Raw genomic sequence first — 20822 nt, forward strand, 5'->3', positions numbered from 1 at the left:
TTATATCGAAATCCTCTGACATTCTTCTTTACATATCCTCGTTTTGTACTTCTAATTAGTGACCGTTGTTTTGTTTTGATCTCTGCCCTGCGCTTCCTTGTTCGTCACTTCTGAGCGGCGCATGCGCAAAGCTGACCTCCATACGTCATCCTCCCGGAACTGCTTCCATTTACAACAGTGAGGTCAAGCTAGATTCAAGTGATTATTATGTTTTGAATATGGATATTTTTCTTACAAAAACGCATCGATTCGCTACAGGAGGCCTTTGTTCACCCCCCGGAGCCGTGTGAGACACTTTTTTTATGGATGGGCGATTTTTATTTAACTTCTTTTGGACTGAAGCAATGCAACACCCGCTGAGTGGCATTAAACAGCTTGAAAGATCAAAGACAATTTTTAATATAACTCCGACTGGATTCGTCTGAAAGAAGAAAGTCATATACACCTAGGATGCATCGGGGGTGAGTAAAACACAGCCTAATTTTCATTTTTGGGTGAACTAACCCTTTAAGTACATAACATGTGACTATTGTGATCATTAAGAATTAGTTAGATAATTAACTAATCAAGAATTAGTTCAATAATTATGATTTTTAATTATGATCTTTTTTTTAAGTTATTGAAATATATACAAATATGTGGATCACTGTCTCATAGTCTGTTGATGGTAAGTGTGATGATCATCAAGAAATGTTTCAAAACAACAAAATGAACATTGGCAAAGCTGAATCATTTGATTCATTTGTATTCTCAATCACTGGGAAGACTAATTCAACAATAAGGGGAAAAAAGATCTTCAGACAATGAATCTTAATTGATATGTAATACTGAATATGAAATGACTAAGAGACAGTAAACACGATCAGCTGAGTAAACATGGGATGGTTAATTGTGTCCACACCTCTTGTTCAGAGATTGAGCATTGTCACCAGAAATCATGCATGATTTTAATCAAGTGCTCTCACCTAAATGATTTTACAAAAATACAGAGGCCTTGATATATAAATACACATATAAATACATATGTCTACGTATAAAGAAATATAGTTATTATTGGGCACTTCCTGTGATCAATACTACTTCAGTGCTAAACAGTGTTCAGTGCATAAACACTGTGGACACTTTAAACTTGAACTTTGAGTTAAGAGCTCTTTCTATAATTAAAACTTTGGTTTTAGCAATGCCTCAAGTTTTTATTTTAGAATATAAATGAATAAATAAGTAAATAAATCAGTTAAAATAGAAAGTTCAGACCAGCCTAACATGGCTCTTTAGTTTTAATATTAGTAATTATATAGCCTATGACTAATGCAATGCATGCAGATAATGTGAACGAGTGGAATGCCAGAGATGCTCGATCAAGCCTGCAGGTGGCAGAGCAGTATCAAAACATCCTTCATCTGATTACAGTCCAGTTCTCAGAAGAATGCTTTATGGCGTCTTCATGCTGTTTGAACACTGAAACAGCAACCATTAAAGGCAGAGTAAGTGATTTCTGGTAACCAATGTTGATATTTTCACATTACTTGCACATCTCAAAAGTTTGACATGTTTTGTTAAACTTTTGTATTGCCTTTGTAAATGATGAGTATTATATTGATGATTAATTGTTTATCCTTCAACTCTCTTTAAAAGTGTACCACAATAAGCTTTTTAATGTTAATTTGTAACTTTTATTATTATATAAACATTTTGATGTTAATTCTTTCTTATTTAATAAGTGCACCAATTCTTTGCACACACATACAGTTAAATGTTTTTTGTTGCTGTTACTGTTTTAAAAATACTTCTACAAATTGTTTTACCCGAAGAATAAGCATATTGTCACCTCGTAGCCGTTTATGAATGCACCAAATGGAAAAGAGGCATGACACTTAAGTAAATGTGTAAGCCGACTGCATGCTTTTAATGTAAATTCTTTTTCTTTTTTGGAAATGTATTTTGTTATATAAACACTTAAGCACTTCTATTTGAACTAATTGAATAGTTTTAATAGTTTCTTTTCTTGATAACTTGAAATTAGTTTTGAATGCTAAAAAACTAAATACATGATTTTTTACATGGTCCAGATTATCATTAAATGATTTTAAGATTCCAACTTTAAATGGTACACAGATTGAAAATATCTGGTATCTGGCTCAATGATAAGCTTACCTACAGCTCTCATATCGATAGCCTTTTAAAAAAAATTGAGACCAACGTTGTTTCTCAAAAAATGTTTCTCCTTGAAAAGGTTTAGTAGAAAGTACTCTTCTATCAGTATTGGACTATGGTGATATAATTAATATGCATGCACTTTTGAATGTTTTGAAAAAAACTGGATGTAGTTTATCATGCTTATTAAATTATTAAAATCATGCTGCTTTACGATTTGTTACAAGTGTCCGTACACATCACTGTATTTTATATGAAATGACAAAACGGACTTCATTGTGCTTAAGGAGAAAAAAACATGTTATTTTTTTATTTTAAAAGCTTTGGTGGGTGAATTACCACAGTATATATCTAGTTTGTTGACATACTGCATAAATATTTAAAATACCAGATCAACAGATAAACTCTTACTTAAGATGCCGATGTTTCATACAGAGATAGGTCGATCTGCTTTTTCTAATTATGCTCCGTATGTGTGCTTCAAGGTACATTACATATGGAATTTGTACCATCATCCCTCGCTATGTTTAAAAATATTCTGTTTATATAGAACAGTGTACATGTTTTAATAACTGACTAGGATTTGTATTGTTTTTAGAAAATTGCATTTTGTGTTTGTTCATTGTGTGGTGTTACGTATTTCTTTGTAAATTTGTCCTTTGCTGCCTATCTTGACCACGACTCCCTGGTAGAAGAGATCTCAGTGGGACTTTCCTGGTTAAACAAGTAAATTAAAATAAATCAATCAATCAAAGTGCAACAATTTTGAAGTTTCAGTTTCAGACAGTCCTCACTATATTTCATCATCCATTCAAACAACCAAACACAACTGGTCAGTCTAAAATGTTTAGTTTGGATTCTGTTGTTGTTTTCCCCTTCTTCTTCTCTTGCATTAGCCCTCTAACATGTTCTTAAAGTGTAAAAGCTTTCTGTTTCAGGTTCTTCATACAGTAACCCAGTATGCAGCAGACCTATTTTTAGACTCTATAGTCTCCTGTCCCCTTATACAGTATACCATCCACTCGTGGAAAACATGGCCTTATTAGCAATAGTTCGCAGGCTGGTCAAATCTTTCAAGCATAAATCTATTTTAGAACATGGCTATGTGTTCTAGGAAAATGTGTCATGATGTTTGTTAACAATTACCGTCACATGTTAAACTTATACTGTTCAAAAGTTTGTGGTCAGTAAAATATTTAATGTTTGAGAACATAGACTTGTGCTTATCCAAGGTCATCTGATCAACAATAAAATAAAACAGTCATATTGTAAATATTGTTCTATTGTAATATATTGTAAATTTACTCCTGTGATCAAAGCTGAATTGTCAGCATCATTAGTCCTTTAGATCCTTTAGAAATCATTCTAATATGTTGATTTGCTGCTCAAGAAACATTTCTTAATGTTATTAGATTTGTATACCTCTCATTTGTAATTTCATTTTTGTGATCTGCCAGCAGGGGAGAGCAGGGTGAGCCAGTGTTTACTTACGGTATGTTTAAAGCGAGCACATGACAGTAATGGGTCCAACTTAAATAATGTACATACATTTCAGGATGTGCTGCATCCTCGGGAATAATCACTTTGGATATAAAATAAACTGCTTTCAAAAAAAAAGTGGTCTCTTGGCTCAATTTGTGATTGAGCCCCAAGTTGAGCCCCATTGTGTGTGTGAGCAGTCCTTATGATGGACAGGCCATCTATCCAGGGTTTTTCTCCACTTAAGGCTCAACATGCTGAGTTAGGATCCAGCTCCACACGACCCAAAGAAGGACAACGAGGTTTGGATAATAGGTTGGATGGATGGATGGATGACTTCTTAAAAGTTTTATTGAAAGATACAGTTCACAACTTTGAAGGCATTTTAATAATTTAAAAATGTCAGCTCAAAATAAAGTTCAAATTGAAGAATTAAAAAACAAAACGGACTGCAGTTGACTTTACAGAACTGGGCTAAGACTCAACATCCCACTTATAAATGTTGCAGGGAAATACAATTTCATAAAATGGCCAATTTTATTAAGCAAGTCCTATTTTAAATTTTTAGAACAAAATCAAGTTCAAAACAAAGAACAAAAAAAACAAAAAAAAAGTATCCACCTAGACCTAGTGTATATAGTGTATATACAGACGTGTGACAGTAGATGGCGATAGTAAAGCCAAAAGAACTGTTCTTATACACACAAATTCACACCAGAGCTGTTCAGTGTGCTGTACAATTCAGGTGTTTATTGTTGACTTTGCAGGTAAGACTAACGATGTCTAAGTGCAGATTAATGTTTTATGTATATTTTCATTGTATTTTGTGAAGAGTTTATTTCATTCAGATGATATCAGCACTTGGCGGCCGATCAAGTTTAACGAGTGTGTAATCATAAGGCCATTAAGAAATGTAAAGAACTTGTGGTATATGACATATGAGTTAAAAGAGTTTATTAAATTTGGATGCTGTTTACTGTTGATGTACTCGGAAATGTACCGGGATTAATGAAGCGTTACAGAGTAGTAATGTTCGGTTCTTGAACGAATCGTTCTTCTGAGCCGGTTCTCAGGAAGTAACCGGTTGAGCCGGTTCACAAATCGAACTGAATCGAACTTTAGAGTCCGGGTTGATGACGCAGGACGCACAGCCGAAGTAAAACCGAATGAGCTAAACAAACAAAAACCAAAAAAAAAAATAATAAAAACGAGAAATGTTTGATTTCACAACCTATAGCTTCGGATACTAGCGTATGAAACATGTAATTTAAAATAAATTAATGGTCATTATAACGAAGTTCAAACGACATAAATCAAAGTGCGATTTTGCAGGAATTGTAATTGTCCCTTTTGTTCCATTTCTATGTTTTTGGAAGGTGTTTGTGTTTGTCTTCTGTCCAGGAAGAAGACCGATTGGTTCCTGCAGTCTAATCGATTATAATTCATTATACATAACACAGCGATTAAATGTTTAGTTCATTAAATTGTTATATTTGTTGTAATTGTTGCAAAATCATTTTAATTATTAACATAAAGAAAATAAGTTAGGTAGGCTATAGCTGACCATATAATTCGTTCACATGACAACTGTCTTACTAGCTGCGTTCACATCATGTTGTAATTTCTAGATGACAACACGTGACATTCGACTGAGAGCTCCCTTGATCTCACGAGACACACTAGTGACTGACGCAAGAGGCTGCGGTCTTTAGCATCCTTGTTAATGCCCCCGCCGCCCGCGCTGGGAAAGCTGCTTCGAATCCTGCTCGGAGCGAATGAGGGGAGTAGAACTGGAAGAGTTACACTCACAGAGCCTCACATGTTGTAATCTTGAAATTATGACAAGGCAGCTACTGTCTCACAACAGAGATATTCACCTCAGTGAATAAAGTATACACATACCTTTGAGGTATGATGATGATTTTATTCATGTTGTTTTCTTAAAATGATTCACTTGTGTGCTTTTTTCTGAGCACGCTGACTCAAGCTGCCGTGCACTTTTAGTAATAGTTTACATTTGACTTTTTTCTTGGCAAAACCTATATGCCTTCAGAACCCTTAGACAAGTTGCATGGGATTAAAACAGCATCGGGTTGACTAATTATTTACTGGATTTAGCTACACTATAGACAAGTTGTGAAGAGGTAAATAAACTACAAACTATAATAAGAGAGAGAGAGAGACAGCAAAATAAGGGTTACAAAAGTTAAAGAGCACATAGTTGGTGTGTTGCCGACCCATACCTGGAATTTGCTTAGGGCCCCCAAATCACTAAGTCCGCTCCTGGCTGTCAGTTACAGAGAATGACAACGGCTGTTCTCATACACGTGAACTCACAATGCCAGCATTGTTCAGTGTGACAGTCTGCTGTACAGTTCACGTTGTTGATTGTTGATTTAGCAGACGGAGCAATGGCAGAAACAATCACAATAAAATGTTTTGCAAGGACGAAACCGCCTGATCTGTGTGTAACAGCACTGTGTATGTACAGTAGTATAACCTGGTAAATGTTCGCTCAGGGTTACAAACATGTTTTTCATGGCTCCACTATATCATATTTAATCCAATCTGTAATTTATAGCACCAAAAACGACAGGTCCAACTTTATATGAAGCGGCTTTAACTACTGTACTGACATTTAAATGAATAATTTGGTGAAATGCACTTATTGTGTACGTAAATGCTTTTACATTGCCCTTATATTTTGAAAAATAACTGCATGTAATTACATCTGTAATTAATTTCTGTAATTACATTTGACCCATCCCTTACACCTACCCATCCCACCAAACCTATCCCTAAACTTACCCATATCCCACCTTAATAGCATCAGAAGTGTTTTGCAATGCATTATAATATGAACACAACAACACAATTTTTTGATGTAAGTACACTAAGGCCTAATATAAAGTGGGGGACCAAATGACACACTACAGTATAAGACACAAGTTGGTCTTTTATAAAAGACCACATACTGTAAAATGTATGTAGGCCTTATAGATGAATGTTAACTAAATTCACAGAGGGGCAGGTACATTTCTCCAGTAATGGTGTAACATGCTTATAGAACATGCTTATTGTGCTTTGTTCGAAATGAAAATGAAATGAATCCCATCAATGTTTAGTTAGGTTCTCCATTTTTGTCCCCCAGGTTGTTCAAATATGGGTCTCTAATTTAGGCACATGACCTACATCCAAACCAGTGTGATGCAGGCCAAAAACGTGAGAACCAGGGTGCCTTTGATAACAGTTGATGCGGTGTTCTGACGGGCAAACCCTCGATGGCTCCAAGCCTATCAGTCGAGTGTACTGTAGAGAAGAGGTCTTCTCTGGAGGGAAGTACACAGCAGTCACGGTGCGCTCCTCCTCCTCTCCATGTGCTTCCCCCACGGCTCTCCTCCCCCTCACCAGAGCGGCGCTCATTTGCATAAAATGTGTGTCAGTGGGGCAGCGCTCACATGCAGCGCGCGCATGCACAAGTCATTCCGATGGCAAACGAGTCCACTCGCAGTCACCTGCCACTGAGAGCAGAGAGGAGGAGGAGGAGGCAAGAGGAAGGAAGAACAAGCAGCTCTACTACAGCAGCGTGACTGGAAAGGAAAGAAGGAGGGCGTGTGAAACGGAGCAACAGTTCTTGGCATAGCTACAATAACACAAACAATTGAAAGGGCAAAGAAAGGAGGGGGAACTCGTGGGGGAAAGCTCAGTCACATTTTTAAGACACCTGAAAACGTGCCCGGTGTTTAGTGTGAGGCTTGTTACACAGCTCTGCCTTGGAGAACAACGCCAGTGCACTGGCTCTGATTGTTTTGAAGAAAAGCGCTACTGTAATGCACGCGACGCAGTCTTTAAGGACATCTTTCAAAGAGTGAGGACGGCACATTGCCCTGCTTACCTGAAGGACGTCTGGCATTAGAGTGTCGCTTCTTTCTCGAGACATTGCCTAACAGACTTCTTGAAGTTCTTACCTGTGTGGACGGAATTTGAAACACGCTGAATATTAGAGACCCGAGTCCGATACCTGCATTTCCTTCATCAACACCAGGAACAGGCAACATCATGGACGGCAGTCCAGGTGAGTTAAAAACAATGTATTGTCTATAAACACGAATTAATGCAGGTAAATGATTTGCACGGATGATTGTAATGTTTCATTCACCCGTTTAGCTGTTTTAGCCAACTTTGTCATTTATTTTAATATCTTGTTTAACTTTAGAAAATGGTGGCACGAATATATATTGGTACTGACTTTGAATATAAAATAAATACATGTACTGTCAAGATTTGTAATTAAATTACGTTATACTTGGACATGTTTATCATTTTACACACACACACACAAAAAAAATGCTCTTTAGCACCTGCACACTGCAATGAATGTCAAATACATTTTTGGACTATATCGCGAACGGACTACCACATTTTGGCAAATATTTCCGGTCTCGCTTTGCACGTAAACAAACTCACGTGCAGCTCACTCTGCTCACGCGCTCTTCCCGGTAGACTGTACGGTGAGCGTGATTTGACCAAGTACAACATGTTCCTGGAACATCATTCCAATCAACCAATCAGAATTGAGAGATAACTTTTCAGGAAATGTCAGTTTTAGACTTACAGTCAGGATTAGGTGCTTCTACACTCTTGTTAACCAGCTATTATTTCACACTGATTTTAAGAATAAATTATGGGTAAGGTTAGGTTTAGGGGTGGGGATTGGGTTACGTCTGTATTTTTGGACAGTAATGTTGATCCAGGAACATGTCTGTCTTGGCAAAATCACGGCGACCAGACTGTACATCATGAGCATCATCCTCATAAATGAATGGTGAATTTGGTTCACAGGCGTGACCTCCAACCCAGCGACTTGTTGCTAAAAATCAATTTGCAGTCATAAAAAAAGAAAAGCTATCCAGCCTCATTCTTTTCCGCTTCGTTAGTGATTTAACACCCGTCTCCAGTAGCTATGGGGGTGGGTAAAATCCAAACCCAACCTTGGCTACTGTAAGGTTTTTGTTTTCGACCAGGTTACTGTGATTCACGTCTGTATTTTTGGACAGTAATGTTGATCCAGGAACATGTCTGTCTTGGCAAAATCACGGCGACCAGACTGTACATCATGAGCATCATCCTCATAAATGAATGGTGAATTTGGTTCACAGGCGTGACCTCCAACCCAGCGACTTGTTGCTAAAAATCAATTTGCAGTCATAAAAAAAGAAAAGTTATCCAGCCTCATTCTTTTCCGCTTCGTTAGTGATTTAACACCCGTCTCCAGCAGCTATGGGGGTGGGTAAAATCCAAACCCAACCTTGGCTACTGTAAGGTTTTTGTTTTCGACCAGGTTACTGTGATTCATGACTGTCTGACTGACTGTCATCATCTATAGCGCTCCTCCTGTACATTCACTCCAACACGTGCTCAAAAGTGTAGCTCAATAACTGCTCATGAACATGTGAGAAGATCAGGAAACACAGTCGACATTTATGGCACAGCAGGCAATAAACCACTGTTTTGTTTACTATCATCGCATAGCATTCCTTATGAGCCAATAACATGTTTTTTAGATGGCTAATCTTAAATTATGTATTATAAAGCTCTTAGACATTTGTATTTTTAATAAGTCTGAATGTAAAGTATCCAACTTATAATAAGCTTTGGCAGCAAGTATAATAACGATACATGCATAGTAACTCAGTAGGCTCTAAATTACAAGATTAATATACAATTTCTTGTATGTGATCACAGGCTACAATTTGCTGAAAGGTTCAACCGTCATTTAAATCTAAAATATGAACATCTCTGGAAACACATAGCTAGCTGTGTTGGCCATGTCATATCCAGTATGTTTTTTGTGAATTCTTAGAAAGCGCTCAGTTTGCCACCTGCATGATGATGTCAGGCGCAGTGGTATTCATACAGTGTAGCTCAATAACTGCTCATGAATTTTTGTGAATTCTTAGAAAGCGCTCAGTTTGCCACCTGCATGATGATGTCAGGCGCAGTGGTATTCATACAGACAGACTTTCGCTTTCACCGTCACGAGGATCGACTCTGAGCTCCACGTGCCACGCGTGATTTCCCAGGCACACAGCCCCTCCTTGCTTGTGTTTTTGTTCCGGCAGCCCGTGTCTCATGCAGCCTCTGAAGGGAGGGAGGCTGGTCACTGGGTCAAAGTCAAAGAGGCACAGATCTGAGCTCAGATCTTTCTTCTCTGCCTGCATGATCTCTGTTTAACTCTTTAACACACTTTTATGTGATAGAAGATGCTCCTTTTAAGGCCATGGCTCGTATGTACTATATAAAAATATTTGGTTACACTTTATTTCGATAGTCCACTTTAGACATTCTACTAACTATAAGTAACTTTGTAACTACATGTCAACTACATGTCAACTAATTCTCATTAATTTGCAACTACATGTCTACTAACTCTCAGAGTAGACTGTTAGGGTAGGTTTAGGGTTAGTAGAACAAGTTGACAAAGAAAGTGTTAGAAGATATTAAGCAGACAGTCTACTAATACTCTACTAACTGCTAGAAACTACTAACACTCCCACCCTCCATCTGCTTTCCCATCACCGCTGTCCACAAGTTGACATGTAGTTGCAAAGTTACTTACTGTTAATAGAATGTCTAAAGTGGACTATCGAAATAAAGTGTTACCAAATATTTTTCTAAGTTGTAAAAATACACGAAAATACTATTTGACATCTAATTACATGTTTAATTCAGTGCGTTACTTGTAATTCTTGTAACACTAAATCTGATAGTGTTCCTTAATTCTTAATTGCATTATGCACACTTTTAAGGAATGCTGTTAAAAATAAATGAACTATATTACAAAGTAAATGATAATATAATAGTTGTTCATTTGTGGAAGGTGCATAAGTTATACTGCACGTGTGTGTTGGCTCCTATAGAAGATAGCAACATTGACCTACTTTTCAGCAGCAGCACATGTCTGAGGGCATCCAGCTCTACGAGCAAACCTTGAAACAAGAAATCAAAGCCTCCCAACTGAGAAAGCTCACCTGCCAAAACCAGTGAAAATGGAATTTATTTAAAGGGATAGTTCACCCAAAAAATGACCATTCCGTCATAATCACCCCCATGCTGCTTCAAACTCTATAACATTCTTTTTTTTCCACACAAAAGAAGATATTGTGTATTATGTATTTGTACTTTTTGTTACCATTTACGTCCTTTATATGCAAGAGACATTTCTCAAAATATCAAAATACTGTAATTGATATTCCACAGTAGGGAAAAAATCATGCAGGTTTGGAACAACTTGAGGGTGAATAAACTTAACAGATTTTTTTCCCCCTTTTTTTTTGAAGAGGTGGTGGGGTGAACTTTAATGTCCATAAAATATAGTTCAGTCAGACTAATTTTGGAAATTATTTTAATGTTTATGATTTTTCTATAATTTGCTATAATTAATTATATAATTAGCTCTTTGGTGGTATGACCAGAGGCCATTGTATGATTGGCTGAGGTACCTCGCGTTAGCTGTTATAATTTTTCCAATGGTAATTGACCCTCGCATCTCCCAATAATAAGACGATCTCTGTTTCTAGGGATCCTAAAGACCTTGATTAGCTTATTAAAGTGTGTCTGATTAGGCTTGGAGCTAAACTCTGCAGGAAAGTGGACCTCGAGGGCCAGAGTTGAGAACCCTTGCAATACAACATATAGGCTACTAAACATAGATAGGCCTACGTTTACACTATTGTGATTTAAATCCATCCACAAAGTGATTATACTAAAATGTACTTGCATATCAACTGGATATTGTATCCATGCATCTGTCAGTTATCATTATTGCTTTTGAGTGGGAGGTTTGTTTTCCCTCATGGCAGCTGCAAAAGGGCAAATTCAGACAAAAACGACTGAAATTCAATAACCCGTTCATTTATTCACTCTTTGAGTCACTCATCACCCATGTGCATGTGAGACACATTACACTAAAGCAAAGGTTTAGTGTGTCATGGTGTTTAGGGACATTATTATGTCTGCTTGTATCCTTTTAAAATGCCACAATGGTCGTTAATTCAGGTGAAATTAAATTGGGAAGGATAGTTAATGTAGCCTAATCTATATTCCAAGCCATCTGTGAGGCATCACGTTATAAACAAGTGAGATGAGGTGAAATGTGTTGGGTTTAAAAAAAGCAGGCAAACACAAAACAAGCTCGTATGTCGAGTAAACGTGACCGGTGACTCGAGTATTATAAACACGCGCGCGTAAATATGGCCTTGGTTACTGTTTTTATGTCCTCTTCAAACGTGAGCAGCAGGCTGGCAGTTTGTGCCTTTTTTTTCTCTCGCACTGCGGCTGTTCTAGACACGGGACTGCGGAAAGAGGCTTGTGCTTTGGGGCGTTCACTATGTCAGGAGCGCATGTGAGTCGGCGGTCAGGTGGCTGGCAGCTCTCGAGAAGCGAGCAGCGCGCGTGGGAGTTCTCAGATCCGTGTTTATGTTTCGCAAACAAATTGTTCTTTGGAGTCGATTCTTTATAAAGATTCGGTTTAACTGATTTGGGAAGTGTTTTTTTTTTTTATGCTTGAAAGAACATACAAAATACCATGTAAACAACAGTAAGACAAATCTGAATACAATTAAAGAAGTCCAAATAGCAGCATAACAAGACGAACAAACAAAAAATGCATAGATAACCAAAATAAACATAACTAGAAAAAGAAAAAAAGAAAAATAAGTACATAAATACATAAAATACAATACAAAGGGCTTAATCATCAAAAAATATATATCTTCAAAAGATTACATAGTTTAAAGTCTCTTTTTTTTTTATGACGCATGAGTTTTAAGGATTTGAAGAAGACCATTAAATCTTTCTGGGAAAGTAAGAAAGTGGGGGTGACTCGGGAAGGTTAATAAGAGCAATAATTTGAGCGGTAGGAACGAACTTTGCAACTGCACAAACACGATGGAGACTTTCTGACGCAAGGAAAACGCGTTAGAAAGGTGGCAGCACTGAGCTGACAAAAAAAAACTACATTTAAAAAGCTAAAATATAAAAGGTAATTCAGAACATAATAAAAATCAGGAATTGAACTAACACACAGCTTGTGAAATTCAGCATGCATTTCCTTGGAACACGTTTTGTTTGGAGACGCAACTCAAACGGATCGAATCACTGAAGTGAACCGACTCGCTGAAACAAATCCGATTCCTCAACGATGCACTTGCACACGTGAGTAAGTCTGGCTCATCCTGGCTCATTTCTCTCACGCTGGCTTCCAGAGGCGCGGTTTGAAGCATGTGATTCATGGAGACGGATGAGCTGACAGACTGGGAGCAGCAGAGGATTCAAACATGTGGGACATTTCCGAGTTTACAGATATAGAAATGAGTGGCCTGGAAGCTTTTTTTAAACATCCTACTGGTCTGGGGGGGGAGCCTCGAATAAATGACAGATTTGAGGAATTCTTTAGAATGAATTTAAAGGCAGAGTAAGTGATTTCTGGTAGCCAATGTTGATATTTGAAATCACCAAAACAAACACGCCTCTACCCCAAAAGGGTCTTGCCCCTATTTTGATAGCTCCGCCCCACATATATACGTACGCAACCCAGGCAACGATTAGTTCTGTGAAACAAAGCAAAACCAATGTTACATCGCGTCTACGGACGTGAGTGGCATGGTGCGGCGCAACAAATCCCCGACAGAAAGCTGCTGCCGGGTTCTATTTATGACGTGCTGACAATGTTGTTTGATCGCGTCCAGTGTAGGCAGACTTTAGTTGTTGTAGACACGGTGTTACTCACCTATTGAGAAGAAACAAAGCAACCTCGGCGTCCGATCGCAGGCCTCCGCTCCTTGAGTTCTCTCCATCGCTGGAAAGCTGATCCGATATTTACACGGGTCCTACTTCTTGCCTTATCGTTCCGCAGACGTTTTCCTCTTTTGTTTTTTATCCGCCATCTCTATCTCTCTGTCGCTCGGCTCGGCTAATGTCCGTCCCATGCACTGAACGCGCTCTCCTCCACATCACGAGTAGACACGCCCCTTATTGCTGATTGGCTACAAGTTTGTTTTGCTATTCGGCCCGAATCAGTTTTGTAAAGTGTTTTTGAAAAATCACTTACTCTGCCTTTAAACATGCAAAATTTGTAAAACTGAATGACTGCACATTCTTATTGGTGGTTGAAATTAGTCACAATACTTAATAAACATGTGTAAGGTGCAGGGAATATGAAGAAAACTGTAAGTTATATAACTGCTAATTTTGCATGGGCCTATAAATTGGGAAGATATTAGAGATATTTCTATTATAACAACTTTCAGTTTAGTATTTTAATAGATATGACCATGTATATTTGGTATTGACATACTAGATCTGCTACACTGTTGATGTCAACATCTACAGAGCAATTGACCCTTCGTAAAAACTCGCCCTCCTTAGTTACTGTCGCTATGTCCGACAAGCCATGCCACTCTCACATTACACATCATGTTCTCACACAGTAAAAAATACATTGCAGAGCAAAAAGGAAACTGACAACATGCCAACATACCATTTTGGTATGAAACAAGGTCTCAGCTTTCAAATTTTGTCATTTTTTTAAAAGAAATTTAAACAATAAATACCATTTTGTGGCTCTTTAATGTGTCGTGACATATCACTGTATTGCCTCAGTTCAAGCGGCATGTGAACCGATCGTCTTTTCATATTTACTTAGAGCATGAAATAAACATGAATGAACATCAGAACGTATTTATTTCAACCGCGGAAAGACATCAATATACAACATTTTTCAAGTTTAAGTCCACTAAAGTTACAGTTACACAATTACAGAAACTTGTTACTGGCAATACATTATGCAGACTAGCTGCTGTGAGCATGTAGCTATGCTGTGCAAATAGCATACATGAAATTACCCATAGCAGATCTAGACAGGTGGAGCTAGGGGAGGTGGAGGGTTACTGAGGAGCGAACTTACAGTGAACCAGACTTTTTAAATGTTGAGTAAGCGATCTCATTGGCTGCTGATGTACCAGAGACCAATCTGGTTGTGCATGTAGTGAACAATTTCATTACTAGCAGATTGCATTAAGGATGTATCAGTCTGCACCATCTGGAGTTTCATGACAGAGCTAGATATAAATGATAAGACCAACTTCCCGTAATGTAATATTCTTTGTTTTCCCTCCTTTTCCTTCACACACAGGTGGAGGCGTGATCCTCTATGCAGGCTCAACTGGAAGCGCCAGCCCCAGTCCAGGAAGCCCATCCAGTGGATACCAAACCCAATCTCCAGCCTCTCAACCCTCATCCCCGGAGGAAGTCTCTTTCACTGAGTTTGGTGACCTTAATAAACATCCAACTGGAAGCAATGCCAGTTCTGCAGGGGGCAACAGACTGGTTTTCCAGTTTCCAGAAGTAAGCAGTGCTACCACTGTCAACCCTGTTACACCGACGGTAACATCATCAGGGCAAAACACCTACTCTCACCCAGTAGTCGGCAGGCGACCAAGTATGTTCACGGGTACCTTTACCAGTGAGTATTATCAGAGTCATTTTTGATATTGTCTCAAATTCGGTGACCATCGTCCACTGCTAACTTACTGTTGACAATTTGTGTTACTAGAAACAGGAGGTATGGTGTTGCTCTGCAAAGTATGTGGGGATATTGCATCAGGATTTCACTATGGTGTCCATGCATGTGAGGGATGCAAGGTGAGAACAGACACATACACACTCACATGCACATAAAAAACCCTCAAAATGCGTAACTGATGTGTTTAGTGTCAGTCTGAGACTAAAGCCACACACACACCTACAGAAACACACACATTCACTCTGATCTTGTGTTGTCCTCAGGGTTTCTTCCGCCGCAGTATCCAGCAGAACATCCATTATAAGATGTGTGTGAAGAATGAAAACTGTCTGATCATGAGGATGAACCGCAATCGCTGTCAGCACTGTCGATTTAAGAAGTGCCTCTCTGTCGGCATGTCCAGAGATGGTATGAGCTTTAAACATACAGTTATGAACAATATACAAAATTATTATTCTTGGTATGACTACATTATTTTCAGTGTTTGCTAGGGGAAATATCAGTATTGCTACAAATACTTAAGTGTTAAGAATGTTGCTGGGTTGGTAAACAACCACCTAGCAATGTTCTAGTAACCTCCCAGTACACCCTAGTAACTGCGTGTTTCTAAGCAGTTAGAGCAGAATATTGACTGGTTGGGCTTAAGCCAGTAAGAACCCACTTAACAACCACATGCAACACCCTCGCAACTGCTCAGCAACATGATAAAAATGCTCAGTACAAATCAGCAACTTCATAATGCAAAGTTTCGCTTTGAAAATCCAGTGATATTTTCAATCAGAATCTGCAAATCTGGGGTTTCGAGTAAGGGCAAAACAATTTCCCCATGCAGATTTTGCATCAGGTTCAAGTTTGTTACACAAATTTGATACTTTATCCAACAGAAAGCTGCTTGTTTGATGCATCGCTGCTGTATTGACAATGGACAATGAGTCTTTTTTTGCCTGCAAATTTTGCTAATATGACCTCACCACTACAGTATATTTAAAAAATACCTTTATATTTCCTCAACCCTACATCCACCATCTGTTCTGTGCTGTTTGCACCTATAGCTTACACCCCATTCTGACAGTTTCCTTTCACCGCTGATTTATTAGTGTGGGCTCTCCGAAATCCCACAAGTCATCACTCACTGTAAAAACTGCAGCAAATCAGGTTAATTTGGGGAATTGGGGACACAGATGGCCCGAACTCCTAGTACACTGCAGTTTAATGTGTTTCCAGGTCTTCATTTGCTGTATTGCAGGATTAATTAAGATCCAAATGCTAGCTGGGATTTAATAAAGTGCTTTGTCGATGTAACCCAGAAGCTAAGAGACCTTTATTCAATTGAATGCAATGCATAAACATTCTAAAATATCTTTTCGATCTGTCCTCTAGCACACTTTGCCCATACAGGACAGTATTGTCTCTGGGGAGCTTTGTAAACTGGGCTGATAATAAATCATATTTTCTGGGGCTAGTGTACATATTTAGGTGACCTAAAAAGCGGGAAAGTAAAGTGATAAGCACCATCATATTTCAACGTCACATGATGTATTTGACCTGGTTTTCCTCCCCAGTAGTCAGTCACACTGTAATTACACTAGATTTCGAATTTATTTAGAAGTTTATGAATATATGAATAACTTTTGTGGGTTTTAACTTTTCAGGCTACTGTTGTAGGCTGTTGTAGTGCCCTCAAATGCAAAAGCCATAGCTAATACTCTATGTCGCTGACTATATGATAGATGCTAATCTCCCTCCATTATATTATGTCATTGCATTTGTCACCTGAAACCTTGACGTCTCTCCTTACACTGACCCACGCCTTCACGTGATGGTGCTATATGACACCTCTAAACACAAAAAGCCTTCAACTCATTGTTATATTATAGACCTAAAGACCTAGTTTTGCATTAGTGCTTGTCTTAGCAGTTTTAACCTAACCTTTCTTGCTGAAGGCACCTCCCATTGCTCAACACTTACTTGCTCCTTATCAGTCCAGTTTATCATATCATGTTCCTCTGCCATACAATGTTTCAGCGCTTAACTATTCTAATGTGACCCTCAGTGGCATCACCTCTGCTTGGGTGACCCACTGACCCACTTCCCAATGGATAGAGACACAGAGAGAGGGAAAGAGAAGGATGGGGGAGGTGTATTATACAGTAGTAGGATCTATAAAAAGCTCAGAGTGGTAGAGTAGGGGAGACTGGATGAGAAAACGTGGGGGATGTAGAACAGAAGCTTTGCACAGCAGCCGTAATCGGTAAAACCATCTACCAAATGTGTAAATGCAAGATAGTAAACTTAAACAGGAACCTCTTTCTACTGTGTACTGTATGCCATTGCGCAGCATCCATAGAGGAAACTGTTAACCTTAGGCTGAAAGTATACTTCCCTCTTAAACATCCCTGTCTATGTGATATAAATTTCGTCATCAGCACTGTCCACTGAAGTCCACAGGCAGCCCATTTTTTGGGTCTGTACAGACTTGTGCATGGACAACGGCACATGTACGAGAGAGGACTGTCTGGAGAGTCCAAAGCATCTATTGAAAGTTGTATTCTTACAGTGCACAAGATGGAACGAACATGGAAAATTACAAAAACCTGGGCCATTAGAGTTCATGAAAAAAAAAAATAAGGCATTCATTTTATCAGTTCTTGCATTCCCTGGGAATTGAACCAATGACCTTGGCATTGCTAGCGCCATGCTCTACTCCAGGAATGTCCAAACTCTATCCTTGTGGGCTACTTTCTTTCAAAGTTTAGCTCCAACTTGCCTGAAAGTTTTTAGTATGCCTAGCAGGTTCAGGTGTGTTTAGGGGTTGGAGCTAAACTCAGTTTAACCCATTTGTTTAACCCATCCAAGTGCACACACACAGCAGTGAGTAGTGAGCACACACACACACCTGGAGCAACGGGCATTAGGCCACAACTGGCCTAAACTGTCCCCTTTTTGGTCTAAATACAAATCTTTCATTAAAAACTTCTTGTAATGGCCTTTTTATAAATCAGTAAAGGCAATCAAGGTTTTGCTGCCCATCTAACAATCCCATTTAGCCATTACTATATTCACAATACAGCACAGCCTCTCATACCACAATGCATTATTGTAAAGCTGTAAGATAATGGACACCTTTTTGTATCACCATTCTGTATAGTAACATTTATACCCCCATTTTTTCCAGCTGTGCGATTTGGACGCATTCCGAAGCGCGAGAAACAACGCCTACTGGACGAAATGCGGAGTTACATGAACAGCCTTAATGAATCAGCGTCCATGGACATCACCTGTACTACACCCACCGAGACTCCTTCCAGCCCTGAAGATGGCCAGTCAGAAGAGGCCATCAATGCTACCTCGCAAGCTTATCGCAATATCTTTGTGAACGGGGAGAAGTTGTTAATGAAGATTAACGATGACGACAACACCAATAACAACGATCCTTCTTCCTTCCGCCATAATCCAATTCAAGAGTCCGGCTACAGCCAGTCTCGCCCTCAGCCAAGCATCTCACCCCAAGATCATTCCATCCATTCCACAACAAGCTGTCTACCCCGATCCAGATGCCCAGTCGCCAACCACAACAGAAAACCGAGAACCCGAGTTATGGACAACAGTCACTATAACTTCCCACAGTCCTCAAGTCCCAGTCAGGGAACTACACCTTCTCAAAGCTATCCATCGAAGCACAACAATTATTCCACTCAAACGTCTTGTCCTTGGAGACCGAGCCCTGGTGCTAAAGTTCTGGTATGTTTTTATGATGGCACATGATTTGTTTGCTGGTCTTAGTTTACTATGTTCTATAACTTAAAATGGTCTCTTTCTCTTTCTGTATTTTTTTAGGCATGTCCTCTCAATGCATATCCCATCTTCCCAGCCAGTCACTCCAGTCAACGGGTCTGGGAGAGTTTCTCCCAGTGCTTCACTCCAGCTGTTAAAGAAGTGGTTGAATTTGCCAAGAGCATTCCAGGGTTTCAGGCCCTGAGTCAACATGATCAAGTCATGCTGCTGAAGGCAGGAACCTTTCAGGTGAGAAATGCCAACGTCTGTCCTCAAATCAGTTCTTTTGAAGTAATCGTTAAAAAAAACGGTCCAGAGATTCCTTTCCTTCATGACCCTATTGCCTCATCATGTGGTTTATTGCAGGTTCTAATGGTGAGGTTCTGCTCGCTGTTTGATGCCAAGGAGCGTACCGTAACATTCCTGAATGGTCAGACCTACCCGCTGGCATCCCTGCGAGTGCTAGGCATGGGCGGTCTTCTGGACGCCATGTTCGAGTTCAGTGAGAAGCTGGGGAACATGGGTCTGGAGGCCGATGAGATGGCCCTCTTCATGGCTGTGGTGCTGGTTTCTGCAGGTACCTTGGCTTCCCAGTAATCGAGAGAATTATCACATGCAAACACTATTCGAAGTATGTTTTTAATACTGAGCTAGTTGTCTGAGGTAGTTGCTTGTGTAGACCGATAGCAAGGCAGCTTACTAGAGTTTGGACCAGAGCTGTAATGTTTACATCCGAGAGACAATATTTCTGTTACTCTCTATCAGATCGTTCCGGTATCTCAGATGTGGGGGCCGTAGAGCAGCTCCAGGAGGATTTGATCGGCGCTCTTCGCGCTCTCATCACTCGACGAAGGCCAGAGGACAGCTCACTCTTCCCCAAACTCCTGCTACGTCTGCCTGACCTCCGTACCCTCAACAACCAGCACTCCGAGAAACTCCTAGCCTTCCATATTGACCCCTGAGAACAGAAAGAGACAATTACCTGACCTACCCAAGTCTACATATTAATAATATGTCAAAACATAGATTCAGGGTGCTCTTCTTGTACAAATAAGCCATGCATATTTCAGGATAAACATCTGATTTTGACTAGCACTTACACAAACACCTGAGACTTGCTCCACCACAAGATAAAACTGACATTGAACTTTTCCAATGCAACATAAGAGGAACAGAATTATGGAGCAGATGCTGGACATTTTGACGTTTCAGGATTGTTTTCAAGAAATGTAAAAACAGAGGAAGATGGTATAGATTTTGAGGCGATGGCTGTTTTATAACTAGAATTAATCTGGGCTCACAGTGCAAGATCATTGTGCAAGTTTTGGGACGTTCTAAGTATTTTTCTCACTCCAGATGCTATGCATTTATCATCAACCTTTCAGATAAACTTCAGTTCAACTGCACAATTTAATAATTTCATTAAAACACATTCTCTTTGTGGACCTTTATAAATATTGTTTATATTTGTCAGGCAGTCAAAACCTTGGTTGTAAAAAACATGTATTATAATTGAAATATACTGTATGATAGTTTCTTATAACTGTATAAGACTGTAGTATGTATTAATGTCAGGGAAGAAAGGACTCCTCGATGTCTATTAAAGTGTTAAACCAACGTCATTTACAACAGCTCTGCATGGATATGGTTTATTGTACCCTTTGCAGTTCAGAATGTTCTGAAAGAGGATGGGTTAGCAGCAAAAGTGGACTTTGCCATTTCTACGCAAATTCAATTCATTTATTTCATGTGCATCTAAATGTATATTTGGTAAATGTATTATGCTTATTTGGCAGATTATGTGATATTAAAAAAATTACCTTTCAAGTTT

General features: G+C 39.1%; 1 protein-coding gene across 1 annotated transcript; it reads left to right on the forward strand.

The window, feature by feature from the left end:
- Nucleotides 1-7078: 7078 nt before the first annotated feature.
- nr1d4b (nuclear receptor subfamily 1, group D, member 4b) lies at nt 7079-20822 on the forward strand. Its single transcript, XM_016541477.1, has 8 exons — nt 7079-7708; nt 14828-15157; nt 15248-15336; nt 15481-15625; nt 18393-18958; nt 19055-19240; nt 19358-19568; nt 19757-20822. The coding sequence occupies exons 1-8, from the start codon at nt 7693-7695 to the stop codon at nt 19951-19953; spliced, it is 1740 nt and encodes a 579-aa protein (XP_016396963.1). The 5' UTR covers nt 7079-7692; the 3' UTR covers nt 19954-20822.

This window comes from Sinocyclocheilus rhinocerous, unplaced genomic scaffold (genome assembly GCF_001515625.1).
Source record: "Sinocyclocheilus rhinocerous isolate Xijiao unplaced genomic scaffold, SAMN03320098_v1.1 scaffold1449, whole genome shotgun sequence".
Classification (NCBI taxonomy): Eukaryota; Metazoa; Chordata; class Actinopteri; order Cypriniformes; family Cyprinidae; genus Sinocyclocheilus; species Sinocyclocheilus rhinocerous.

Excerpts from the sequence above, each read along its gene's own strand:
- nr1d4b (XM_016541477.1), top strand. Across the intron at positions 15,158-15,247 it reads GTTCACGGGTACCTTTACCA|AAACAGGAGGTATGGTGTTG; the intron begins GTGAGTATTATC and ends TTGTGTTACTAG. Across the intron at positions 18,959-19,054 it reads GCCCTGGTGCTAAAGTTCTG|GCATGTCCTCTCAATGCATA; the intron begins GTATGTTTTTAT and ends GTATTTTTTTAG.